This window comes from Brachyhypopomus gauderio, chromosome 1 (assembly GCF_052324685.1).
Source record: "Brachyhypopomus gauderio isolate BG-103 chromosome 1, BGAUD_0.2, whole genome shotgun sequence".
NCBI lineage: Eukaryota > Metazoa > Chordata > Actinopteri > Gymnotiformes > Hypopomidae > Brachyhypopomus > Brachyhypopomus gauderio.
Window position 1 is genome coordinate 20,809,985 of NC_135211.1, and position 27,904 is coordinate 20,837,888.

The following is a 27,904-nucleotide window of genomic DNA, read 5'->3' on the forward strand; positions in this document are numbered from 1 at the left end:
GCTCCTCTGAGAACACACCCACCTTTCCCTCCTTGAGTAACTATTTTGAATGTCCCCACTCGTCCCCAAGCAGGACTGACCAGATAGACACTATCCAAAACGAGTCAGTTTTATTTTAAAACACAGATTACATCTGAACAGTAACCAGTAGTGAGTTAGAAGACAATCCAAGAGCAGCAGTATTGAGCTCTCACCCCGGAGTGCCACCACCCAAGTTTACTTCAGACTCGCCTGGATGTGATACACAAGTGTGTGTAAAGGTTGTGATTAGATGGGTTAGACATGTTCAATTAGGGCTGAACATGACCCCTAGATGCCCATGGGCAAGTGTCCCTGCTCCAGGCCCCGAGACAGGGAGTGTCTCGAAGTGCCTGTCCAAACACATGCCGGGCTCTAGACGCTTGGCCCCAAAACACTATCTGGCTCAGGCACTCCACAGTGCACTACTCTTGAAATGGGGAGACTTTTTTAATTAAACCAGAAAGCAGACGATACGTTTTGAGGCAGGAGGGAAAAAACCCCCCAATGCTTGCACCAAGATCCGTACAGATTCACTACTGATCACGTCACTACTAAACTCACATGCGGCTCTCTTATTATTTGAAGGTCACAGGGCCTCTGGAACTTTCTGGGAAAATCATTTCAAGTTACAAATTGTCATCTAGGGTCAGGCTGCTCCTGATCTAGGATCAGACAGGTCCAATCCACATTCATCTTCATTTACATATATATATGCGCAGCAGCTCTGACCCTGAACCAGCTGTCCTGTTATGCAGTGTTATTTTAATATGGTCCTTGAACTGGATTCTTAGTTAAACTGGTGTACCCTCTTTAGGAGGCACTTCCTTCTCCTCTGTCTGTTTAACTGGCCCCTGAGCTCCTCCCACCCCCTGCTCTATAAATGGAACAGTCCTTTTGTCTGCAGTACTGCCCCCCTCTTCTAGCATAATGGTAGAGTCCAAAGAGGCTGAGGCAGCCTGTGAGGGAGACAGCAACCCGAGTGCCTGAGGGGAGACATCCTGAGGCACAGTGAAGCCCATTTTGGCACCTTTGCTCGCCAAGACCCCCTGGTGGCCTGGAGGAGTGTTGCAACCCTCATCCAGGCCACTGTCACCATGAAGCCAGTCCATCTTCTGCTGGTGTTGTCGGATGGCATCGTCCACACGGGCATCGATCATCGCCTCCGTCAGCACACCATCCTCAGAGGAGTACGCAGCAGCCTGAGAGACATTTAGAGAAAATGATGCAGACCTCACCATGTACAAATCAGTAGTCAACGGTGTGGGACTAAAGAGACTTCACTGCCCCCTACTGGGGGACACGGTAACTGTGACGCACGTTAGCGACCCACTTTCAGTTATTTTGGTCGGTGTGTGTGCAGGGAGGTGGTCTACATTAAAGTGGAGCACCATTAGCATCAGCAGACATTCCGCCACTCTGAGAAGTTTCAAAGACCGTCACAATGTAATGCGGAAAGATCAGGGGAGAACTGTGTTCCCACAGTGAGGAGCAGGTCCTCACCTGCCAGGCCACGCCCAGTTTGGAGATCTCTCGGCCAGACATGCCCTCTGTTCGCTTGGCAATCTCAGAGCATTTCTTCCCGTAGTCGAACTGCGCCAGCTTCAAACGCCTGCAGACACAGGGGGTGTTACACGTCTCACACCACCCTACACACTCCGTCCACAGAGATCAGCAGACACTGACCAAAATACCAGGGAAGAATCTTGAATGAACATGTATGGCTAACAGGGAGGGAGGTTCCTCTGTGCTGTGGGATTGTAGAATGGAGAGTTCGTATATGTGTCTGCCGAAAGTTTGTGAGTTTAGTCACAGCTCGTCCTCGAGCTGATAATACACTCGCTCACCGTCTCCGGTCCCCATTCTCAGCAGGCCAGAGGACAACTAATGAGGACGTGCGTGTGTGTTTGAATGCATCTCTTGTCCTGACACACTTTCACCACGAGTCTGACAGTGTGTACCGTAGGCAGAGAGGACGCTAATGTGAGATGATGCCCCATAAAAAGCCAGCAGACTGTCCTACTACACCAGCAGGGCGTCTCTGTCTCCCATCAGAAAGGCATCCAGAACTAGAAGAACTGGAGCAGGCAGGACAGGAGCGAACCATCAGGTCCACACAGCCAGACAGCTTTTCTCAGCCTCATTACGTGAATCTGCATTTAAACTGCTGCCATTCCCACTGTTGCTATGGATCCAACAGTCAAAGTTTAGTACCGTTTATTTTAGGCCATGGAACTGAAACGATGTTTACTCACTGTCTCCCCCCAGTGGCCGGCTCCAGGACATATCGGTCGAAGTAAAGTCTGACCAGCCTCTCTCTCTCCTCGGGACCAGGAAGGGCAAAGTTCACTATTTCATCAATACGGTCATTAATGGCCCAGTCAAACTGCTCTGGTTGATTGCTGGCCAAAACCAACATAAACCTAAACACATACAAACACATACATGGTTGAGTAGGTACCTGGATCATGTTAATAAAGCAGCATCATTTGGACTGTTTCAGTTGCATGTATAAAGATGTATAAACAGTATATAGTTTTACTGTCTTTTAATGGGAGAAAACATTACAGCTGTAGTTCACAGATATGTGAAGAGCCACGGTTGTAGATTAACCAGGTGGCGCTGTAGTTCACGTGTAGAGCTGGACACACTTGTTACTCTGCTCCCCAGTGCGGTACAGGAACGCGTTGAGTGTAGCTCTGAGATCCTCACTGATCTTCTCCTGCAATACGGAAAACATAAAAATAAAAACCAGCCAATCACAAACACCCTGAACATACTCTCCACAGTCACACTGCAGCTACAGTGAGAACAGTGTGAACACACTTACGGTGGATCTCTTGCGTAGGAATGCATCAGCTTCGTCCACAAAGAGGAGAAGTCTGTGAGAGAAATAGAAAAGGATACACTCAGAAACTAAGACTAGTAAAGGAGCAGGACAACTCTGGTTTGAGTGGAGGTGGTGGTGGTGAGAAGAAGCAGTGACGACGTTCATTCAAACAGTTCAAAGTGTTTTTCAAGGAGCCTCAGAATGCAAACATCATGTGAAAGGTGGAATAAACAAGTGTGATGTATATGATATCTGGTGGGTCCGATATCTTTGATGGGTCTGATATAGTGTTATGTATATCTCTGGTGGGTCTGATCCAGTGTGTAGTGCGATGCGTAATGTTCTGACCCGCGGCGGCTGGTGCCAGCCCAGTCGAACACTTTGTGCATCGCGGTTACGCCCTCCCGGCCCATTGGGGCCACGTCTCCCCCTGTCATAATGGCGTAGTCCATCCCAGAATGCACTGCCAATTTCTGCACAATGCAAAAAAAATAAATAAAAAAAATAAAAAAAACACCAACAGCATTAGACAAGTAATGGGAATTAGACAAGTCAGTATGGGAATATAGAACAGTTAAAGAATATCTATAAAGTGCATCTGAGACTCAGGTTACTAAACACTGTGTGTGTGTGTGTGTGTGTGTGTGTGTGTGTGTGTGTGTGATGCGCATATGTGTGTACCTTGGCAAAGAGTGTTTTCCCGGTTCCTGGTGGGCCATACATCAAAATGTTTCGGTAGAGGCCCCGATTCTGCCGGGTGTTCCGTGTTGCTATGGCAATGTCACGGACCCGCTCCTCTAGCGATGGCTGGTGAGCAAGACCATCAGTCAGAGTGTCACGTTTCAGTCACTGTTACTGATTGAACAATGTGATGTAGACATTTGCCATCTACGAGATCCAGGATGGAGAGCGGGTCTCTACCTTCACCACAACAAGAATACTAAAGTACCCCCCCCAAAACACCTAAATCCAAGAGGGACCTGCACTGAACTTCCAGGGCTGGACAAACCGAGCCCAGCTACAACCCCGTCAGCACCAGCAGTGCTGAGCAGCACAGGTGTGTTGAAACTCACACTTAGTACCACCCCCTCTAGGGCATCCTGGGGTTTGCTCATCAACCTCTTGGACACCTGTGAAGGAGAGAGAGACACACAGAAAGAGAAAGAGAGATTGAGAGACAGTGCTCACAATTTATGCCACAGAAATGACTCAGTGAATATATCATGTCCTGGGCTCGTCTTCATACCTTGACGGGGTGTTTGATGGCCTCTGACACCGTGATACGCGACGTCTCCCTCACCAGCGACGGTTTACCCAGTCGAGCCTCGATGTAGCGCCCTGCCACTGCTGTGGCATTCCGTGCGGAGTAAACCCCTACTGCCAGCAGAGTCAACCCTGCCACCTAGTGGTGAGGAGACTTCATTTCATCAGTGTGTCTACCAGCAGAATGGTTTATAGAGGAAAATGCATTTTTCAAAAGTAGCTTCTTATTAGTAAAATAAGATAATAAAGATTTACCGTGGCAGTGACCTTGTCCCAGTCTGAAATAAAAGCCCTGAATCCTTCACCAAACACAGCACCTGCAGTCCTGCAGGACACAAGCAACATCAGAGTCCTGTATACTGATGCCACAGATCTCCCGACAAATGCTCCGCTCTTAAACAGGCTGATCGTGAGACGTGTGTGTGTGTGTGTGTGTGTGTGTGTGTGTGTGTGTGTGTGTGTACCGTATGCTCTCCAGCACAGTCTGCCGGTGTTCCGCTGCTTTAAGACGGATCTGTTCCCTGATGATGTCTGCGTTCTCCCGCTCCACCCGCCCCCGAGCCTTCGCCTCCGCCTCCACCCGCAACATCTCGTTCTTATGTCTCAGTTCCATCTCGTGCTCGATGGTGGCTGCACCAATCACACAGCACATTGATTACAATACATAACTTAAACCACCAATCACAGAACAGATAGAGCAGGTGCCGTGTTGCTTCATGGGACACATGGGTGCTGTACCCTTCCTCATGGCTTCCTGCTTCTGCACAGACTCCTCTTGCCTCCGCAGATTCTCCTCATTCAGTGCTTGCTGAGAAGGAAGAAGAAGAACGTTTTCCAGCAGTGACATGGTCCATGGAGGAGATTAATCACACTGCTCACAGACCACACAGCAGGACACAGGGGGTGCAGGGTAAGGCGGGGTCAGGATGTACCTGCTGACGGAGCTGGTCTTCGTAGCGTTGCCTGGCCAGCTTGTCCTGATACTGCGCTCTCTGTGAGGGAGGAGCAGAAAGAGAACATGTTACACACACACATGCACGGTGACAGCCACAGCTTTCAAGGCCAACATGGAATGCTGACAGTTTTGCACTCCTCCGGTTACATACTAAACCATAGATTCAACATGAAGCGCTTAGAGTGTTAATGCAGCAGCCTGCAAGGGAGAGTGAGTGTGTGTGTGTGTGTGTGTGTGTGTGTGGGGGGGTCTGGGGCAGGTGTGTGTGTGTGTGGGGGGGGGGGGGGGGTCTGGGGCAGGTGTGTGTGTGTGTGTGTGGGGGGGTCTGGGGCAGGTGTGTGTGTGTGTGTGTGGGGGGGTCTGGGGCAGGTGTGTGTGTGTGGGGGGGGGTCTGGGGCAGGTGTGTGTGTGTGGGGGGTCTGGGGCAGGTGTGTGTGGGGGGGGGTCTGGGGCAGGTGTGTGTGTGGGGGGGTCTGGGGCAGGTGTGTGTGGGGGGGGGGGGGTCTGGGGCAGGTGTGTGTGTGTGTGGGGGGGGTCTGGGGCAGGTGTGTGTGTGTGTGGGGGGGGTCTGGGGCAGGTGTGTGTGTGTGTGGGGGGGGTCTGGGGCAGGTGTGTGTGTGTGGGGGGGGTCTGGGGCAGGTGTGTGTGTGGGGGGGGGGTCTGGGGCAGGTGTGTGTGTGTGGGGGGGGGGTCTGGGGCAGGTGTGTGTGTGTGTGTGGGGGGGGGGGTCTGGGGCAGGTGTGTGTGTGTGTGGGGGGGGGGGGGGTCTGGGGCAGGTGTGTGTGTGGGGGGGGGTCTGGGGCAGGTGTGTGTGGGGGGGGGGGGTCTGGGGCAGGTGTGTGTGGGGGGGGGGGGTCTGGGGCAGGTGTGTGTGGGGGGGGGGTCTGGGGCAGGTGTGTGTGTGTGGGGGGTCTGGGGCAGGTGTGTGTGTGGGGGGGGTCTGGGGCAGGTGTGTGTGTGGGGGGGGTCTGGGGCAGGTGTGTGTGTGGGGGGTCTGGGGCAGGTGTGTGTGTGGGGGGTCTGGGGCAGGTGTGTGTGTGGGGGGTCTGGGGCAGGTGTCTCACCGCTTGGTGCTGTTTGGTTTCCTCACCCAGCGTCTTCCTTCTCTCTTCTGCCTGAACGCGGATCTGATCTCCCTTCAGCTGCTCGATGGCTGCTTCATACTCCTACAGACATGCATGCACATGGATCAGAACCTCAGGGAACTCAACACAGCCTTCGTACAGGACAGCAGGGAGTGGGTCGTACACCTCCACTCCACTGTACAGCCACATCTTACACCTACGTTTCATTTCCCACATTTAGATTCAGGGTGGGCCTTCAGGGATTAAGCCCCATTTATTCTCTTTTGTATTGTGAAGCCCAAAGCAGGGCAATGTCCATGCTTAGATTAAACTTCATCCTGCACTATAGTATAATCTGATAATGCCTAAAAGACATATTGAATAATAATAAAGATGAACCCAATATCTGATTCCTCACAATTTTACATTAATTACGGGCAAGGAATTTATGATTTACTGTCTGTGACCTTCAATTTGAACATTCTCACATTTTGAACATTCAATTATCTGTGTGTCTGCCCCTCAGTTAGAACGTCTATTTTGCTTCTTGTCCACGGTTTCTCCTGTACTTTGGCCTGAATGAAGACCAGGTTTATGCTGAAGAACTCAAGGCTCATAAAAGAAGATCACCTTCATCTTGCTCTGGTGTTCAATCTGAGTGGTCTGTTCCTGCATGCGCGCCAAATCAAGCGCTTCTTTGGCATGACCTGTAATTGATCAGCAAAGAGACATCAATCAGATCGCATTAGCAACAAATGCGCGAGTGGAAAACGAGTTCAATACACCTGAAGCGGTGCTACAGTTACAGGACCAACCCGCGAGCCACACGGACGTCAGTGACCCCTGACCCCATTACCCTTGGTGACTACCCGGCGTCTCCCCACGAGCACTAGACACGTGCCGTACTAGTAACGTATTAGAGACGTAGCCGTGATTATACAGCCATGTGTGACATTGTGGTACATCAGCTAGTCGCCGCATGTCTTCATTCATAGTGGAACGAACTTTACATTTGCATCGTTTTCCGGCGCCGCTAAGGGTGGACTGACATTGTAGTGCTCGCAGATAGCTGGATCATCTCGTTTAATTCACAGACGCGTCTCGGTTTGGGCACTTACGTGATTTATCGAGCTCCTTAGCAGCCTGGGCCGCGCGCTCCAGACCCGTGGGGTCGAAGTTACTCCATTTGTCCTTGGGTTTATCCCCGCTAGACCCCGAACCCCCGGCCGGTGGAGGAGGTGGCGGCGGTACCGGCAGATCAGGGGGCACATCGGTCTGTCCTTTCTTAAGGCCGAACAACCAAGACATGTTTCAGTATAACAGAAATAGAACCGAGAGCCCGATTACACGGTTTGCAAGTCACTGGTTACTACCGACACTTCCTCCACGCGTGTCACGCTGTAACAGTTTGCGCAAGCGTACTCTAGAGCTGCGCCTACGCGGAACGATAGCTCGCAGCGATTGGTTGAATCCCTCGTCCTTTCTAAAGGTGAACTAAAGCCCTCCCAACCGCGATGTACGGTGGCCGTAGCGCGTGACGCCGTGTCGCAACGGTATTTCAATCAATGAGAGAGCTTCAAATTGATAACGCGTTTTTTTACCATGTGGTGTTGAAATACTGTGCCAAACTAGTTTACATTAGGCTATTTTTGACACAAAACATCCCATGTATCAAATGTTGTGTGAACATAATTTCTAAATATATTTAATGCTATGGTAAAACAGAACATACACTCCAATGTAAAGCAAAAATCTTACACACACAGAAATCACAAATTGTGTTGGATCTATTGCTGTTTTTAGAAATTTTTATCAATTTATTTTTTTAATCTAATGCGCTAAGATATTACAACCAAAATTAAAAATGCTACAGAAATTATTATTGCACTCACATACAAAAAATGATTTTAACATGAACAGAAACAGGATTTATTAGCAGGTACAATACAATATAGCATATACAAAGACACATACAGAATGTATTGCAAACCAAGGTTATTTGCACCTAGACACCACTGACCTGAGGTCTTAGAATCTAGAAAGCATCAATAAAAGATGGGCAGGGTATCCCTCTTTATTCACAGGCCTTCAATGTACAGCAAAATTAAAAAGTGATCCAGAAACAGCACTCCAATGTGGCAATCTTTAGTTAATGTTCTGGCTCTTCCTACATAATTTTATCTCAAAGGCGACGTTTCACACTGTAGGGTTCAGTCGCCCAAGCACAGAGGCACAAAGGACATCACAAAATTTCATCTTAAACTGCAAGAACCTTTAAATAAGATCCTCACACTTTTGGAAACTGAGCCTCTGAGAATGTATGCGAGTGGGCCAAACCTGCTCCTGGAACATCTCCACCCTGCAGAGTTTAGTTCTAACCTTAATCCAACATAATTGCTTCAAATACTGAAACGCCCTTGAATAGTTTCTGAGAACTAGATCATGCTGGACAAGGGTTGCAACCGAACTCATGAGGAACAGTAGAAGTCCAATCTTGGGTCTGCTCTGTGCTGTCCACTCTAGAAGGGATTCCCACTGTTCCGAGGCTCAGTGCAGTGGCGGTACAGGCCTTGCTGTGATTGGTCATGGGGGGTGTCCATCACTGCAGCTGCGTGATGCGTGAGAACACGCCCGGCGGCTCTCTGCCATCACCCAGTGCTGCTCGCAGCCCCTCCTCCTTCCGAGCCTGCGCCAGTGTCGCCAGAGACTGGAACGTGCGAGGCTCCGTGATCGCCAGATCGCTCAGAATCCGCCGGTTCACCTGCACGCTGCACTACCATGGGCATTTCAAAGGTCACCTTAATATCAGATGTCAAATCAGACTAGCAATTATTTTAAAAAGTCATTTACATCACATTTACATTCCAGATGAAGTGTATGGCCATAAGATGTTCATTGACTCAATTTTTATGCAAATGAAGCTCAATTTTCCAAAAATGTCTGGTGTACTAAAAAAGACCAGGAACAAAACTATGAAAACAACAAGTGGCTGGCTGGTGGCATAAATCAAACATACTAAGGAGACACTCACTCTCACGAGGTTGTAGATTAACACGGGATACTTCATTCCGTGTTCGCGGGTAGCAGCAGCAATGCGAGAGATCCACAACTACATGAGAGAAAGCGGCACAATCATCAACGAAACCGAATCAATTGTGAAACGTTTGTTAGTTATGGAGCTTCAAGATGCACGCAGATGTTCATGCAATACATTATAAGCACATTTTTTTCACCTTACCGTCCTCATGTTGCGGCGTTTCACTTTCCTCCCCTTGGTTGCATACACGAAGGCCCTGCGGACTGCACGGACGGCCAATTTGTAACAGCGATTCTTCCTCCCCCGAAAATGCTACCGATGCGAAAAAGTGAGAAGGCATTTAGATAGCTAGGTTAGCGGACCTGTCACATGTTCTCCAGAATACAATACCACGATGAAGTGGTTACGTGGTGGCTACATATAACCTGATCGTAAACACACCTGGTTGAAGCATAACAAAGATATATAAATAACACGCGGTCTTTTAGTAACTCTGTCGATATTGCACCCAAGATAAACCACTGGATGACCACTGGTCCGTCCGGACCGCTAGCTGATGCTAGCCTGCTACTCTGAACACCAAGTTAATAACTATTCCTCTCACCCGTGCATTCTTCAACAGCTCCTGCACTTTCCAGTACCGATCAGGTCCTCGACTACGGATCCAGCAGGGCAACGTTAAAAACACCATGACTTACTTCAACAGACTGGTTTAAATCATGTGAATTATATGACCTTTATCTGGAATGTTTTTGCTTGCACTGTCAACGTGCCTTTTGACATCCGGCTGAACAAGATCCGTTACTAAGGACAAGTGCGAATAAAAGTCCTAGTTTCCTTTTCCATAAATCTTCCCATTTTCATTACATGTGGTACATACAAGTTGATTATGATATGTACATTTTGTCTCTTTTTCTTACCTGTACCTGTTTTTGCTTATAAACCAGAAATTTTGTGATTACAGTAAAAAAATTACTATATTTTGACTCAACTCAAAACTCAAAACTGACTCAAAATTGTGAAAGGTTTTGCTCCAGATCTGAAGATGTGTAATTCCACAAGAATACCGTATCCAAATAACAATCTTGAAATTAAAAAATACTATAACAATCTTGAATTTTAAAAAATACTAGAACGTTTTATGATTAATACATTTCCTACCCAACTTTTTTGTTGAGGTATTTATTGTAACGCTAATTATTCATTGTGACACTAACTAGTTATTGTAATGGGTTTTTTTTGTCTGTTTGTTTGTTTTAGATGAATGTACGTTTTTATCGACTGATGTCAGATCAGCGTTAAACAGCAACTTCCTCCCAGAACTACTAGGGAACTGTGGGATCGTGGAGGACTGACATAGGTCACTCTGTGAATAAGTCGATGCGATTGTCTTAACAATGTCAGCCGTGTGTTTCTGTTTGGGTCGGCACACTACCATGGCGCTCCGCTCCGCCACCGGGGCGTCGGTAAGTTGGACACCGAGTTGGTTTATGCGACGAATGATCTTAGGATAAAAACAAGAATACGGCAAAAGCAGTATAACGAAGTGTGGCGTCCTCGCATTAGCTAACCCGCTATCTCGGCTAGTAAGTGTTCCGCTAGCGAGAGATAGCCTGCGTGCTAACTCCGCTCACACCATAGATATATATATATATATATATATATATATATATATATATATATATATATATATATATATATATATATATATATATATATTTTTTTTTTTCATAGATGGGTTATTCACATAGATAGTTAGGTTAGCTTGTTAGAGTTTAACTCAGATCCTAGTTCACGCTACCTTACCTCTAATCACTGAAATGATACAGTACTAATTTTAAGTAAAATAACCCGTTTGTCAGTATTTGGACGAGATGGTTTTCTTGTGAGATCAGCTAACCTAGTTAGTTCATGCAATATGAGTGATCAGTATTTGCCAGCTAGTCGTCACCGTCATGTTGAGGTTTCCTAACGTATTGCGTACATGGCTGGCATTAGTGCTGTGGTGTAGTACTACACTGACAGGTCGTGGAGCTGTTTTAACATTTAGCTATATTTAATGATTTTGATATGATAATGCAGTACAGACAACACACACACACACATAGCATTCCATATAATGTAGCGAGGTAATAAACAAGTTGTTTACTGGTTGTGGCGAATTGGTTGCAGACTATTTCATAAAGGTGCTGCTCCACTCAGCTGCCAGTGAGCGATAGACTATTTAAATTTGAGGAAGTTTGCAATTGGAAGCAAATTAATCAGCTTTACTAGCAACCTTTGCTTAATCTGTAATCTTAGACTTAATGTATTATAATAAATTGATTGAGATAAATATTAACTTGGCTTAAATAAATTGCACTTTAAATGATGGAAGTTACAAAAGGCTCTTTCTGTGGATGACATCACATATTTTCACTTTTTTAAACGATGGTTTAATATATTAAAATGTTTGTATTTTCTAATGCTTCCACAGCTTAGAGCTGATTGTATTTAGGAGAAAGTGAGTCTTGTTTTTGCTTTCAGCTCCATGCTGTGTGAAGTTCCTGGTTTATTTTGCTGATGTTTGCTTCTCCGCTACTCCTGTAGATTGTGCGGTATGCGCAGACGGCTGCGGCTGCCGTGCCTCAGGCACGGATCAAGACATTCCAGATCTACCGCTGGAACCCGGACATGCCCGGGGACAAACCCCACATGCAGACCTACGAGATCAACCTCAACACGTGAGCGCTGCATCACTGCCTCTCCATTATCGTCTTTGTGTTTCAGCCATGCAGCAGTACTTTGATGACATTGTATCAGGTCACCCACACAGATGTGTTCCAACCACAGTGATGCACTCAGAATGGTCCACTGCCCAGACCATGTCCGGCCTGAAGGGGTTCATATGGTCAGACACTCAGCAGTATTGAACAGGAAGAGGGTCTTTGGCGGAGTGTGTGTGTGTGTGTGTGTGTGTGTGTGTGTGTGTGTGTGTGTGTGTGGGGGGGGGGGGGGGGTGCCAACATATGGGCCACAGTCTGTAGCTGGTACTTGTAAAACAGGCATATGATGTAGATAACCAGCAAGTGTAAGTACAAATCGGGTGTTTCTAAGAACAAAATTATTTTGTTTAATGTAACTTAATATACAGTATTGTGACACCAAATAAATTGTATGTAAAATGCTATGCAACACAAATAAACCCTACTACAATAGAACACTAAGGCAAATCAACACTACCTCAATAGAAGACTTCTATACAATAAATAGTTGTAAGAGGCATTTTTAGTTTTTCAGTGTAAAGTGCAGGTAGATGATGATTCCTGTATGACACGTCTGCCAGCTGGACTGCCAACGGTGCACTGGTGGCAAAACCCTTCAGCACAACGGACTTCAGACACAATGAAGCGCTATAAAGACCTGCATCTCTTCACTTACAGAGTTAATGATTCATCAACTGCATAGATTATTATCAGGATATTTAATAATATATCAGCAGTAGTTGCCTAATAAGAGGCCTAATGCACAAAGCTGTTTCCTTTCAGTCAGTCACTTCCTTATTTGTCCCCTTTAAAAAAAAATTCCTAACAAAATGCTGATCTTAAAAAAGGTTGTGGATTTGAACAACTTTCAGTGTGCAGCCTCTTCTCCTCGTAGATAGAGGTTTAATCCAGCCCTCTGTGCGCTCGTGGGTAGAGGTTTAGTCCAGCCCTGTGTGCGCTCGTGGGTAGAGGTTTAGTCCAGCCCTGTGTGCGCTCGTGGGTAGAGGTTTAGTCCAGCCCTGTGTGCGCTCGTGGGTAGAGGTTTAGTCCAGCCCTAAACAAAATGCTGATCTTAAAAAAGGTTGTGGGGGGGTGCTGTATTTGAACAACTTTCAGTGTGCAGCCTCTTCTCCTCGTAGATAGAGGTTTAATCCAGCCCTCTGTGCGCTCGTGGGTAGAGGTTTAGTCCAGCCCTGTGTGTGCTCGTAGGTAGAGGTTTAGTCCAGCCCTCTGTGCGCTCGTGGGTAGAGGTTTAGTCCAGCCCTCTGTGTGCTCGTGGGTAGAGGTTTAGTCCAGCCCTGTGTGTGCTCGTGGGTAGAGGTTTAGTCCAGCCCTGTGTGCGCTCATGGGTAGAGGTTTAGTCCAGCCCTGTGTGCGCTCGTGGGTAGAGGTTTAGTCCAGCCCTGTGTGCGCTCGTGGGTAGAGGTTTAGTCCAGCCCTGTGTGCGCTCGTGGGTAGAGGTTTAGTCCAGCCCTGTGTGCGCTCATGGGTAGAGGTTTAGTCCAGCCCTGTGTGTGCTCGTGGGTAGAGGTTTAGTCCAGCCCTGTGTGTGCTCGTGGGTAGAGGTTTAGTCCAGCCCTGTGTGCGCTCGTGGGTAGAGGTTTAGTCCAGCCCTGTGTGTGCTCGTGGGTAGAGGTTTAGTCCAGCCCTGTGTGTGCTTCTGTCTGCAGATGTGGGGTCATGGTGCTGGATGCACTGATTAAGATCAAGAATGAAATGGATTCTACGCTCACCTTTAGACGCTCCTGCAGAGAAGGTAGGTGGAGGGGAGCAGCCAAGCATTTAGCAAACAGGATAGTTGGTTTTGACTCTGGCTGTGTGCGTCAGCGTTTGGGATATTGAGTAACTCGGACTAAGAAACACTGTTGTCTCTGACACAGGTGAGAAATAATACAGCTTGTTGAATATTTACCACTCAGTTATAAACATTTATTAGTGTGCATAACACATTTGTTTACATTAATAACATGGGTGATTAATTGTGGGATTTTTGGTGGTGATGACAGCTGTGTTTAGTAACACAGCAACATAACTGTACTTTGCTGTATTTGCACTTTATTGATGCATTTCAGTTTCTGGAAGCTTCTTGCCACAGCATGTGGCCCTTCTGCCCATTATGTTTGGGGCTAAAATGTGTACATTTGCTTTCTGTGCTTCTACCTGAAGTAGAATTTAAACAGCCCACAGTCGCCGTGCCCTGCTGGGTTGTGCTTTCACTACTCTGGCCGTGCCGGTAAGGCTGGTGTGCCAGTAAGGCTGGTTTGCTGGTCTTCAGGTATCTGTGGTTCCTGTGCGATGAATATTGACGGCAGCAACACACTGGCGTGCCTACAGAGAATCGACACCAACACGAGTAAAGTGAGCAAGATCTACCCCCTGCCACACATGTACGTGGTGAAGGACCTGGTGCCGGTACGTCGCCCACACACCGATGTGCAACTACCACAATCCTGTTTTTTATACATATATAGACCATGGTCAGAGCTTAATAAACATAGACATAAACACTGGGATGACAGGTTGTCAGTGGTAAATGACTGGCCTGAATATTCTAGTAGATGTAAATGTTATTAGCAGGGGATGGGAGCTGTCCCTGTTTTAATCCGGGAGAAGCTGAATTTACAGGGTTGTGTCTCCTGTAGGACATGAGTAACTTCTACGCTCAGTACAAGTCCATCGAGCCCTACCTGAAGAAGAAGGACGAGAGTAAACTGGGGAAGGAGCAGTATCTGCAGAGCATGGAGGACCGTCTCAAACTGGTACCTCCACCTCCACCCCACCATACACCTCCACATACTTTTGACTTGCTTGTTTGACCTGATGTGTGTGTGTGTGTGTGTGTGTGTGTGTGTGTGTGTGTGTGTGTGTGTGTGTGTGTGTGTGTGTGTGTGTGTGTGTGTGTCAGGATGGTCTATATGAGTGTATTCTCTGTGCATGCTGCAGTACGAGTTGTCCGAGCTATTGGTGGAACGGAGACAAATATCTGGGCCCAGCTGTGCTCATGCAGGTGAGGCAGGAGCCGTGAGTGTGGGAGGTGCTAGCGAGGGTTGTGGGAGGAGTTACGGTTGTGGTAGGGAGTGGGAGGGAGAGACAGGTGTAGGTGTACATGGTCCATATGTGGACGCATGTCCATACGTGTCTCTGTGTGTCTGCGTCTCCAGGCGTACCGGTGGATGATAGACTCGCGTGATGAGTGCACAGAAGAGCGACTGGCCAAGCTGCAGGACCCGTTCTCCCTGTACCGCTGCCACACCATCCTGAACTGCACCAAGACCTGCCCCAAGGTAGAGCCGGGACTAGAGCCACGCCACGGGCCCTCGCCATACTGTCAACAATAGCTAATAATAAAAAAGAATAAATCATAGGAATATGTGTGAAAATCACATGATGCATAAATACTAAATATGTATCATAACAGTAATTAGAATATTAATAATATTAATGGATAACCGTTAAAGTGGTTAATTATTACACAATTCTTACACAATTCTGGATGTAATGGCATACCAAGTCACTCCTGAGCCACCTGCACTGAAAGTGTTTGTGTCCGAGGATTCACTCCCTCACCTCATTACCCCTATTACCCTCCCCAACAGCATCTACCCCAGTTTCTCCTCACCCAGACATACTGCAAGAAGTTGATTGAAAATGGTTTGCATGTTTTTTTGTATAGGGTCTGAACCCAGGCAAGGCCATAGCTGAGATTAAGAAGATGATGGCTGTGTACAAGGAGAAGTCGGCGGCTACTTCATGATCTCTGCCCCGCACACCCATTGGCCATAGCGATAATCCCAAATCTGACCAGTTCATACGTCCCATCACTAACCTCCTGAAGCAACACACACCTGCCCCACTCCACACAACTCCTCACAAGACTGTGCATTTTGTTTGCTAGAGAAGTTGGATGAAGGCTAATTTAAATGATGTATTTTTATGTGTATTATTAAAAGACTGGGTGTGTGTGTTTCATTCAGGTGTGACAAGTTAAACACCAGTGACTGTAATAAATCCACGTGAACATCCATAGCACTGAAGCCCTCTTCCTTTGCAACATCTGCTTTCACTTTAACAGACATTGTGCACACTGTACATGTGCAGTGCAGGTTTTTCACTACTCTCATTTCCAGAGCTGCTGGTTTACATGTCCACCCAGAGGACTACTACAAGACTATTACTTGCAGACCGCCACATGGGGGCGACAGGGAGCAGATGTCTGGGCAATGCTATTGGATAACGTACAAGTATTCATTGGTAGCGCCAGTAAATTAGAAAACCTAAAAGAACGAAGAACATCTAATGCGGGGAGGAACGCTTTAAATTTCTTCATGCCCTGTTTATTATAGACGGACTGATTATGCGTTAACCATAATATTGGTAACTAACATCAGTGTGTGATAATGACAGGGTTGCCATCTCTCACGCATTGAGCGTGAGACACACGCATTTGACCGTTTTCACACGCTCTCACGCCACACTTCCGAAATCTTAGGGCGGTTAGGGAACTGGTCTTGTGACCGGAGGGTCGTGGGTTCGATTCCCAGACCTGAGGCTATGACTGAGGTGCCCCTGAGCAAGGCCCTTAACCCTCAATTGCTCACTTGTATAAAAATTAGATAAAAATGTACGTCGCTCTGGATAAGGGCGTCTGCCAAATGCCGTAAATGTAAATCTCACGCCGAAAAAAAATCTAGTTTATTTACCTCTGATCCACATCTATGATTCAACGAGTTACTAGTTCGCTCTGGCGCCAACTACTGGCGATCGATCGATCGCGATATAACACTTAATTTGTATCCATTTTACGTTCGCCCCCCCCCCCCCCCCCTCCCGCCCGCCCCCGTAAACAATCTACACTCTCCACCTCCTCCAGGTTCAAATCTCACTCCAAGCGATCTTCAAAAGTTGGCAACCCTGGGTAATGAACAGCATTAAGAAATATGCACTGAATATTTTTTTTACCTATAGGAGCAACTTGTACAAATAATTTCTCCCTTTTCAGCAAGATGAAGGAATAAGTTTTAAATGGGGGACAACAAATACTGTTTAAAGTGCTAAAACAAACAAGCACTGTTTAAAATTTTCCATTTCATCATATATTTATGTCGGATTTGTCATTTTATACCACGTGCTTGATAAACTTTGACGTTCTACAACTGGAGGATGCTGAAACGATTAGTACAAATTTTAAGTCATATTCCAAGAAATAAATACCTAGGCGCATATATATATATATATATATATATATATATATATATATATATATATATATATATATATATATATATATATATAGTATTTCTAGTATGTGTTTTCTCCAAAACAAGGTCACACCGATGTGATCCATCTGATCGTCTGGGGTAAATTACTGTATTCCGTAGTGGTGGGCGTGGTCAGTGGAGCCCGGGGCGGCTCTGCTCGCCAAGCTGCGCTGAGGAGGGCGGGGCGTCTTCAATGTGGCGCTCGGTCAATCACGGTCTCGCATAGACGCCGAGTTCTGGAGTCCACACGGGAAAACTGTTACCATAAGGTAAGACTTTCTCACTGGGGTCGCCATAAAGTTTAAATTTAAATAACAATTTCGTTGTTAAAATTTGCGATAAACACGTTGCCAGAGTTTTTCCAAGGTGATTTCCCCAATTATCTAGATAGGTGTACACTGCACCAACAGTGATGATCTTGTTAATTTAACAGTAGGATTTCAGAACCAGTTACTCTTTTACTGATAAGTCAGCGAACAAATTTAAGTGTACTGGTTTCTAATTGTATGCCATATTGCAAAATGAAGTCGAAGAGATTAATATGTATTTTTATATTGACTCGATACTGCCTTTTTTCAATATATACTTCTTAGTGTCTGTTACTGAAGTAAGCTAGTTTAAGGTAAGTTTGGAGTTGACGTAAGGTGATCTTTTGGACCGTCTGTTTTTGTGGAGACGGGTGGTGGGGGGGGGGGGGGGGTTTATGGCTCGGAGCTACATGACAGTACAATAGCGAGGAAGCGGCCAACAAATAGATCTGCGGGCGGTCGGCGTTAAACGTATACGTATAGCCTAATTTCCAGGCCCGCAATTCCGGACGTTTTTAGTGTTGAAAATAATCAGTTCAAGATAACTGTGTGAAAGGTCACCAAATGAGAGTTACTGAGAGGACAGAGGACACAAGAAGAGATGTGCTGGGGTTCTCCGTGGTCCTCCCGGGTAGGCATGGGGGAAGGAACACTGAGGCAGCGAGGGCGATTTGAGGGGGGGCGGTTAATAGTTCCCAGATGTGGGCTGTGAAAACATATGGTTTCCGATAGACTCTATGATGCATTGGAGGAATGTCTGTCCTCGCGCACTCTCTCTCTTTCTCTCTCTCTCACTCTCTCTCTCTCTCTCTCTCTCTCTCTCACACACACACACACACACACACACACACACAAATCCAGTGTGTATTTCGTGTGAATAGACACAGTGATTAGGTAAGTAGAGGATATAAGTTTGTATACGTTTGTATTTCAGCAGAGGCCAGTGAGACATTCTGCCTCTTTCCGAAAACACACAACCCAACGCCACTGTTCAGTTTAAGCGATTGCCAGGGTTCAGTTTAGTACAGATCATAAAGTTTGCAGTTGTGATGATCCTGCACCTACTAGCTGCCGTTCTAAGCACACACCATCCTTGTAGACTGGGTTGGAGGATTTCACTGTACTCACTGAACCTGGAATGGGAGGGAGGGATCAAGATGGAGAATCAGGGAGTGAGAGGGAGGGACGGAGGGAGGGACGGAGGGACGGAGGGTAGGGGTACTCGCAAAGGGCTCAAATGCTGGAATGCATGCGCTGGTCAGTCTGTCTGCTGAGCATTTCAGAGGGATGGAGGGAAGAAGGAAAAGAGAAAAACAGAAGGACAAATATGCCACATTCTCCCTGTCAAGGTTCTCTCTCTCTCCCTCTCTCTCTCTAGAGTGAGAGCAGGAGAGGAGGGAGATGTTAGAGGGAAAGAGACTCCACTCCAGTGCAGGCGTGAGACGGGCATGGCGGGGGCAACCGAGTGTGAACAAGAGACACAAGCAGCTGAAGTGTTATTAGATTGCCATGACATGTGGGGCTGGATGGTTTTATTGAGGAGGCAATATTAGAGAATGGAACAGAGACTGTGTGGAAGAATAATAGCACATGTTCCCTTCTTCCATCTCTCTCTCCCTCTCTAGCAGGCGTGAGTCTACCTCTATACAGAAAATGGGAACCAGCATCCTACTTCTGCTGGGTCTACCTGGTGAGCACACACTCTCTTTCCTCTGTATAAAGACACACACACACACACACACACACACATACATACACACTCCTCTGTATAAAGACACACTCACTCTCGTTCCTCTGTTTAAAGACACACACACACTCTTTCTCCTCTGTATAGAGACACACACACTCTCCTCTGTATAAAGATACACTCACTCTCTTTCCTCTGTATAAAGACACACACACACACTCTCGCTCCTCTGTATAAAGACACACACACTCTCTCCTCTGTATAAAGATACAATTCAAAGGTCCCAGGTTCTGCTTTTAATAATTTAGTTCTTACATAGTATTGGCAACCAATAAAATACATCTTCACTGCTGTTGGTGTACACGCATGCATGCACGCACACACACACACACACACACACACACACACACACACACACACACACACACACAGAGTGCCTGATTCTCTCTCTGTCTGATGCTCTCTAGTTCTTCTGGCCCAGACATTTGAGCCATACTACCCTGATGATCCAGGCAAATATGGTGAGACATGAGAGTATAGCGTTAATGATCTTCAGACAGTACCTTTAATGTTATTGTGGTAAATGGGTTTATTTAACTTTATCTAAATTTTGTGATGTGTGTTTCCATAGGTGATTACTCTGAGTATGGAGGTAAGTCCAGCATGCTGCTCTCATGTCACGTATTTACTACATTCTGCTTTGTATTTTTGATCCAAGTAAATGCCTCTGCCCATTTTCTTACCAATCTACAAAATGTATTTGCGGGTTTTGGCAAAGAAACAAACTTACAACAAACTATGAGTTTAAAACTCATAAACGCCTTTGCAGTTATACATTTACGTTTGGTAAGAGCTTAATATTGAGCGGTGAGCTGTGTGATTGAAATGGTGAAACTGTTGTGTTAGTCTCCCAGCAGGTCTTACAGCAGCCAGTTATAGGACAAGTACAGACTGGTACGCCAGCACCCATTACACACACACACACACACACATACACACGCGCGCAAGTATACATCCACTCTCACCCTTACACACACACACACACACACACACACACACACACACACACACACACACACACTACCTCCCCCTTTGCCTTCCCTTTATCTTTCAGAATGCAGGATGTGACACTACCTGCCTTTCCAGTGTTCCTCTCTCTACCGTCAGTCTCTCTCTCTGTCGCTTTCTTTCTCTCCCTTTCTGTCCCTCCTTTCCCCTGTAGCTCAATGTCTCTTACACACATATGAACACACCTCATGATCTTATTGTTTTTTGTTTGTTTCAGATCCTTTGTTACAGACAGAGCCCACAGAGCCAGGACCTTTAGGTGAGAGGTGTCACAGTCTCTCTATAATGACAGTGATGGCTTAGTTACCTTGAAAAAGTAATCCGATTACTGATTACTCCTTTTAAAAGTAACTTAGTTACGTTACTGATTACTTGGTTTTAAAACTAACTACGTTAGATTACAAGTTACTTTAGTAGTTACATTCAGCAGCAAAATGAATTGTTAATACTCACTTTATTGGAAGTGCATTTTTAACAGTAACATTGTATTGAAGCAGGTTCGGTAACCGAGGCAGAAACTGCTTAATCCAAAATCCCGAGGAGGGAAACTTTATTGATAACGCGACCCTGGCGCGCGCCGGCTCCGCCCCCCAGTGTCACTTAAAGGGCTCCTTGACTGGCCAAGTGCCTGTTTCTCCAAGTCTGTTAGGGAATTCACCGTGAGGAGTAGTAGTCGCTACAGTATCTCCTGACATTACGTCTGTGTAGCTGCGCGGTATTATTTGTAAATTTATTTGTAAACGTAATACAAGCGAACTGTTCAGTCAGACAGCTATTTGTTGTGAAACGAAATACCATTACAATTTCCAAGCATTTTAAAGTAGGCTACGTTAGTCAAAATTCCAGCACTTTTCAAACGTGGAACACAAAGCAACATTAAAATTGGTCAGGTAAATGTTCCTTTCCCTGTTTTTGAGGGTTGTTTCTTTATGCTACCACAAATCGTTACGGAGAACACTGCAAAAAATGACTTGTAAAACGTGCTTGCGCTCTCACAGGGTCGCGCGCAGCGTGCGGAGTCGAGCGCTACGGTCAGACGCAAAAGTAGAACTGACCAAGAAGATGGCAAATATATATTTTTACTAGGGAAAATAAAAATAGTAACGCACAGTTACTTGGATAAGTAACTTTAATCTGATTACTGGACTGGAAATAATAGCGCGTTATATTACTCGTTACCGAAAAAAGTGGTAAGATTGGCGTTACTGACATCACTGATAATGGCAAGATCACATTTAATGAAGCAGCATGACTCTCAGTGAGCCCTTAGCATGTGGGCCTGTGTGTCCTTAATCAGCTATATCCATGCTTGTGTGAGTTTGTATACTTGTGTATTTCATTGTGTGCATTCATGCGCATTTGTGTTTAGACTGTCGTGAGGAGCAGTATCCCTGCACAAGACTCTACTCTGTTCACCAGCCTTGTAAACAATGCCTAAATGAAATCTGTTTCTACAGGTATGTAAACAAACAAACCCCCACACACACACACACACACACACACACACACACACACACACACACACTTCTCTGGGTTAACACTTTGCTGTCTCTCCCTGCAGTCTGCGCAGAATGTACGTGATAAATAAGGAGATCTGTGTAAGGACGGTGTGTGCCCATGAGGAGCTGCTGAGAGGTGAGGACAGTGTGTGTGTGTGATGAGAAGATCTGTGTGAGAACAGTGTGTGTGTGATGAGGAGACCTGTGTGAGGATGGGGTGTGTGTGTGATGAGGAGATCTGTGTGAGGATGGCGTGTGTGATGAGGAGATCTGTGTGAGGATGGTGTGTGTGTGATGAGGAGATCTGTGTGAGGATGGTGTGTGTGTGATGAGATGTGTGTGAGGATGGTGTGTGTGTGATGAGGAGATGTGTGTGAGGATTGTGTGTGTGATGAGATGTGTGTGAGGATGGTGTGTGTGTGATGAGGAGATGTGTGTGAGGATGGTGTGTGTGATGAGGAGATGTGTGTGAGGATGGTGTGTGTGATGAGGATATCTGTGTGAGGATGGTGTGTGTGATGAGGATATCTGTGTGAGGATGGTGTGTGTGATGAGGATATCTGTGTGAGGATGGTGTGTGTGATGAGGATATCTGTGAGGATGGTGTGTGTGATGAGGATATCTGTGAGGATGGTGTGTGTGATGAGGATATCTGTGAGGATGGTGTGTGTGATGAGGAGATCTGTGTGAGGATGGTGTGTGTGATGAGGAGATCTGTGTGAGGATGGTGTGTGTGATGAGGAGATCTGTGTGAGTATGGCGTGTGTGTTGCTTGCTCATGTCTTTGGTCCCCGCACCAGTTTCATGGGTTCATGAGAATCATTAAGATTCCTTCTACATGATGTGTTGCAGGTGGTATTTACAAATATAACTAATTCTATAATCCCTCTACCTCCCCAGCTGACCTGTGCCGTGACCAGTTCTCCCGATGTGGTGTAATGGCATTGACTGGCCAGTGTGCAGCAATGGGGAGCAGCTGTGGGAAAAGCTGTGGAAGCTGTTAAAGACGAACACTACAGCACAGCCCAAATACTGCTAATAATAATCTAAACACAACCCAACACAACACTACAGCACAGCCCAAATACTGCTAATAATAATCTAAACACAACCCAACACAACACTACAGCACAGCCCAAACACAACCCAACACATACCACTACAGCACAGCCCAAATACTGCTAATAATAATCTAAACACAACCCAACACAACACTACAGCACAGCCCAAATACTGCTAATAATAATCTAAACACAACCCAACACAACACTACAGCACAGCCCAAACACAACCCAACACATACCACTACAGCACAGCCCAAATACTGCTAATAATAATCTAAACACAGCCCAACACAACACTACAGCACAGCCCAAATACTGCTAAAAATAATCTAAACCCAAACACAACACTACAGCACAGCCCAAATACTGCTAAAAATAATCTAAACACCAACCCAACACATACCACTACAGCACAGCCCAAATACTGCTAATAATAATCTAAACACAACCCAACACAACACTACAGCACAGCCCAAATACTGCTAAAAATAATCTAAACACCAACCCAACACATACCACTACAGCACAGCCCAAATACTGCTAAAAATAATCTAAACTCCAACCCAACACATACCACTACAGCACAGCCCAAATACTGCTAATAATAATCTAAACACAACCCAACACATACCACTATAGCACAGCCCAAATACTGCTAAAAATAATCTAAACACCAACCCAACACATACCACTACAGCACAGCCCAAATACTGCTAATAATAATCTAAACACAACCCAACACATACCACTATAGCAATCCTCCAGTTAACCAAACACGTGACCTACACCTAAAAACTATCACCCACTACCCAAACATCAACCCAACACCTTCCACTAAAATACTACTTATCTAAACACCAAACCTACACCTACCACTAAAACACTGCCCAACCAGCCCACTTTATTTCACTCTTTTCAACCACCATCTATTAAAATACCACACCTATATCCACCTTGGCATGTACTCGACCCACCTCCCTGAAAGACCCCACCCGCTTCACTAAATCCTCATCATCCTCATCACACTCAGTCAGCATTTCAATTTTTACCCCCAGCTGACTGTGTGTACTAACTCTACATGCTGTGTTCACCCCCCTACAATCTACACCAATGCTGTATTCACCGTACACTCTACACCAATTCTTTGTTCACTCTACATTCTGAAGTGTGGGGCATAAGACTGTGTGAGCAGATTGATCTATATAAACCTAAGTATTTACTTTTGTACTCTTATGAATACTCTCGTGTGTATGACATCACTGGTGCTACCATACCTGCTCAACACGGACAGGAGCAGCGAATGCTGCACAGGAACACCTGAAGGAAGACACTGCACTTTCTTCATTTTTCTTTGTTAGTTTCTTTTTTTATGATATTTGCATTATTGTATCATGTATTTTGTTCTGATGTGTATTATTAGTCTGGTTTTGCTATTTTTGAGCTGTATTACGTCGCCTCCTGATTAGTTGCTTTTTTTATAATGCTGATCTAGGAACCAACACCCTTAACTGCCATAAAGAAGCCACAGAACTGACCTCAGATCAGTTTACAAAAGCAAGATCAGGCAGTGACAGTATGAACTGAGGGACACACCACAGGACTGGCCACTGAGCACTGACTTTGAATTCAGCAGCATTACATGTAGCCAGTAATCATCAGGACTGTCTCAGTGCCCCACAGCACACAGCCCAACCTGAAACGGGATGAACAGCGGCCATGATCCTGACCCCCAGAACCCAGCAGTGTAAACAAATGCAAACCCAACTGCTAAGGGTTCAGAAATGGCATCCATGTCTTAAAAAAAGATGCAGATAAACAAATAAAGGTCTTTTTTATACCATAGAAACAAGAATTATTGTGGTTTATAGCGTCGGAGAGGGAAAGGTCACAAATACAGGCAGCTGCAGAATACCTGAACGCTTGTTTAACTGTGGACGTTGAACATTACTTTAACTTTTGTGTATTTGTAAGGATAGTTTTCCAGATTAAACAGTTCTGGACTAAATACAAATAGACAAAAGGGGTTTCTTCTTAATTTTTTAAAAAATCTAGGGCCATATTTAATCTTGGAAGCCTCGTCTAGTGACCAAACATTCAGATATCTTCATGTGAGCACTGGGAAGGCCCATTCACAGCGTCCTGCTCAGCTTTTTCTGGAACGTTCTGAAGCCAAAATCACTGGGGTTCGGGTTTCTTGTTGCTTGGAATGTTGGAAATTGATGGTTTGCTTGGTCTGTGTCAGGGGCTTACATTCCCATCAAGCCATTTGCAGAGTAACATTGTTAGAATAGGGTATATGCACCATGCAACAGTTGATGATTAATGCATGTGTTCAGGCAAATAAATGAAGATATTCCAGTAGTCCCTCATCTCTAAAAATAATTCCCATTTTCCTGCAAAATGCAGAAGTTAATACAGCTTTTAAACAGGTTTTGTATCAATAGCTTCAGCTAATATATGACATTCACTGATGTATTATTAAAGAAGATAAGAAAAAAAAACATTTATATTATTATCTAAACTAATTAGGAAATCTGACACAAAACATGTTTGTAGAGTCACTCTGTCTTTAGACTCACACACACACAAACTGAAAGTGTCCATAGTTTCTTCTGGAACAATATCCTTAACTGTATGTGTTTACATACTACAGAATTAATTGCTGAAAAAGACATACATAAAAGACATGGGTCTATAATGTTTTTCAAATGTAAAGTCCATAATCTGCAGTGTTTTTTTGCTGCTTGATAAACATTGATAGACAGCTTCAACCGGTCACTGTCCCTGGATTACCCTGGCCTGAGAGGAGAACGTCCTTTTGCTCCTAATCTGAGACTAGCAGGAATCTTGACCTGATCCTGCCTGCTTTAGCCTGAGGTGATCTAACATCCAAACTAAGAATGTTACCATGCATTTCTCCAGGAGCTACAGGCTCAACAGCACTGTGCAGTACACTTGCATGTGTGGCTATAGTGTTTAAAGTGGTAGACTGATCTGAGGTCAGTTTCCCAGGGGCAAAGGAGGCAGAGACGGCTGCCGGCGTCGTAATTCTTGCTGCAGCTGCTCCTTCAGTGTAGTCACCTGTAAAACACACACATACACACAGCCAAAGGTTACAGGTCAAAGGGTAAAGATCATATGACTAGGCATTCCATTCTGCCTTTTTTTACTATCCAGGTGCAAAGATCATGCCTTCAGAGCAGGTCTGAGACCAGAGCACCCATATGGATGATTACACTCACAGCTACACGTCTGGCTCTCCACCCAGAAACATCCCCGCCTGTTTCCTCCACACCTCAACTCCACCTGGACAGTTCAATAAGGTGGTGTTGTGCGGGTGTTTAAAGCAATTAACTACACATACAACCCACTGCCACCCACCATAATCCCTACTCCACCAACCATACTCCCTGTTCCACCCACACAGTCCCTACTCTACCCATCATACTCCCTACTACATCCACCATCATACTCCTTAATACACTCATCATACTCCCCAATACACTCATCATACTCTCTAATACACTCATCATACTGCCTCCTACAACACCCACCATAACCACAATGCTGCAAGTTTAACATCATTAGCAATCACTGGCACATAAAAACTCAGTACCATTCACTTTCAAATGCTGGATACACATCCACAGAGGGACAGTGCCAACTATGAGATTCATTACTGCACACGCACACACATGTTGGTTGTGTGCCAGCAGGAGAGTAAGCTTAGAATCACAGGTGACAGTCTATTTCACCTCATGTTTAGCCATAAAGCTGATTTACTTTCAGTTTAGTTTGTTGAGTTTTAGATTGTTTAGCTGAACAAACTCTCAGACTAAAATACTCACTCACAGTATGGACTGCAAACTGCTAGATTTTAGCTGGAGATTTAGAGAGCTAAGTCCAGAATGTTCCAGGGTCACATGGGAATCCAGACCTGAACTCTTCTGACTGCAAATATATTTAAAAGTACCTTCAAGTTCCTACATTAAATGTTGCAGCTAAATTATGTTTGTGCTGTTAATAATGTTGCCTTATTTAGTTGGGGAAACGGGTTGACCCAATAACATCATGTTTCCCATGATGCATTCGAAAAGATAACGTGTTCCGCAAAGAAGATATGATATCTCTGTAACTCAATTTAGTTCAAATATATGTGTCTGGGAGTACAAGAACGATAGCAGAGCCAGATCTGACTTGACAGTGAAAGGACTGGGAAGACATTAGGGAATTTGGCTTAAATGTGAGTAGGAGTGTGTGACAAAGTGGAGATAGACTGCAATCTGGATCTGAACACACTGCTTATGGATAAAACCTGGACAAGTGCAGAGATGAGGAAATTGGGTTCTGGGTTCATGGGGGAGGGCCATGGGATTGCTTGGGGCGATTTCTGATTAATATTGCCAGATGTGGAGTCTCGCAATGAGGTGAGGTCTGGCTGCGCAGGGCTAGCATGATGGTAACTAAACCTACTTTATTTGTTCATTATTAGTGACGCTAGCCTTTTGGAGCTAGATGATCCAGTTAGTCATGTGCTTGTGTACGAACCTGCTCCTCCAGGCCTTTCACCCTCTGCCGGTGAGCTCTCTCCCGAGCCGCCAGCGTTCGCTCCGCCTCTCTCTGACTGGATCTCAGTCGCTCCGCCTCCCGCTGGGCATCTTCACGCTGACGGGCGGACTGCTCGCTTGCACTCTGAGTTGTCTCCATCTCCATGAGCTGGGCCTATAACGCACGCACGCACGCACACACACACGCACGCGCGCACACGCACACACACACGCACACACACACACACACACGCATACAATAGGACTGCTCACATTCTATTAACTAGGCATGTAGCAGACACACATATACACACACAGTTATACCCTGATCTGCTAGTGCCTGGCTGAGTATAAATAAACACAGCTGTGTAGGGAGGGAAAAACAACGAAACATCAACACACACAGCCCTCTACGCCAACATCACATCCCCTCTACTCCAACACAGTCCCTCTACTCCAACATCACATCCCCTCTACTCCAACATCACATCCCCTCTACTCCAACACAGTCCCTCTACTCCAACACCACAGTCCCTCTACTCCAACATCACATCCCCTCTAC

The 27,904-nt window shown here is 45.7% G+C and overlaps 5 protein-coding genes across 12 annotated transcripts in view; 2 read left to right on the forward strand and 3 right to left on the reverse strand.

Annotated features, from left to right (window-relative positions):
• Positions 1-93: 93 nt before the first annotated feature.
• Positions 94-7,581, reverse strand: atad3 (ATPase family AAA domain containing 3). The gene is made up of 16 exons (XM_077001625.1): positions 7,249-7,581; positions 6,761-6,837; positions 6,131-6,232; positions 5,044-5,103; positions 4,850-4,919; positions 4,576-4,741; positions 4,367-4,436; positions 4,095-4,250; positions 3,922-3,978; positions 3,530-3,655; positions 3,197-3,321; positions 2,849-2,900; positions 2,670-2,740; positions 2,274-2,441; positions 1,522-1,630; positions 94-1,220 (listed from the first exon to the last, which is right to left on the reverse strand). The coding sequence occupies exons 1-16, from the start codon at positions 7,436-7,438 to the stop codon at positions 813-815; spliced, it is 2,007 nt and encodes a 668-aa protein (XP_076857740.1). The 5' UTR covers positions 7,439-7,581; the 3' UTR covers positions 94-812.
• A 451-nt stretch (positions 7,582-8,032) lies between these two features.
• mrpl20 (mitochondrial ribosomal protein L20) lies at positions 8,033-9,966 on the reverse strand. The gene is made up of 4 exons (XM_077001661.1): positions 9,772-9,966; positions 9,369-9,479; positions 9,162-9,239; positions 8,033-8,903 (listed from the first exon to the last, which is right to left on the reverse strand). Exons 1-4 carry the CDS (start codon positions 9,856-9,858, stop codon positions 8,730-8,732), a joined length of 450 nt encoding a protein of 149 aa, XP_076857776.1. The 5' UTR covers positions 9,859-9,966; the 3' UTR covers positions 8,033-8,729.
• A 510-nt stretch (positions 9,967-10,476) lies between these two features.
• sdhb (succinate dehydrogenase complex, subunit B, iron sulfur (Ip)) lies at positions 10,477-15,933 on the forward strand. The gene is made up of 8 exons (XM_077001651.1): positions 10,477-10,633; positions 11,757-11,890; positions 13,582-13,667; positions 14,187-14,323; positions 14,554-14,670; positions 14,817-14,918; positions 15,073-15,195; positions 15,585-15,933. The coding sequence occupies exons 1-8, from the start codon at positions 10,565-10,567 to the stop codon at positions 15,663-15,665; spliced, it is 849 nt and encodes a 282-aa protein (XP_076857766.1). The 5' UTR covers positions 10,477-10,564; the 3' UTR covers positions 15,666-15,933.
• A 1,367-nt stretch (positions 15,934-17,300) lies between these two features.
• Positions 17,301-23,472, forward strand: mfap2 (microfibril associated protein 2). 2 transcript variants are annotated; one of them, XM_077001753.1, is made up of 9 exons: positions 17,301-17,438; positions 19,103-19,167; positions 19,632-19,685; positions 19,796-19,816; positions 20,071-20,118; positions 20,450-20,491; positions 21,602-21,689; positions 21,794-21,867; positions 22,632-23,472. In XM_077001753.1, exons 2-9 carry the CDS (start codon positions 19,131-19,133, stop codon positions 22,733-22,735), a joined length of 468 nt encoding a protein of 155 aa, XP_076857868.1. In that variant the 5' UTR covers positions 17,301-17,438; positions 19,103-19,130; the 3' UTR covers positions 22,736-23,472. The 2 variants fall into 2 exon arrangements, with proteins under 2 accessions (XP_076857868.1, XP_076857877.1); XM_077001762.1 differs by having other exon boundaries at positions 17,343-17,438; positions 19,106-19,167.
• Positions 23,473-24,239: 767 nt separating this feature from the next.
• Positions 24,240-27,904, reverse strand: part of crocc (ciliary rootlet coiled-coil, rootletin) — a 33,238-nt gene continuing 29,573 nt past the window's right edge. For 4 of the 7 annotated variants that reach the window (XM_077001675.1, XM_077001694.1, XM_077001703.1 and 1 more), the window contains 3 exons: positions 27,344-27,517; positions 26,038-26,101; positions 24,240-25,876 (listed from right to left, as the gene is read on the reverse strand). In XM_077001675.1, the coding sequence (XP_076857790.1) occupies positions 25,620-25,876; positions 26,038-26,101; positions 27,344-27,517 (495 nt within the window). In that variant the 3' untranslated portion in view covers positions 24,240-25,619. The remainder of the gene's footprint in view (positions 25,877-26,037; positions 26,102-27,343; positions 27,518-27,904) is intronic. The other 3 variants (XM_077001713.1, XM_077001720.1, XM_077001730.1) reach the window with 1 other exon arrangement.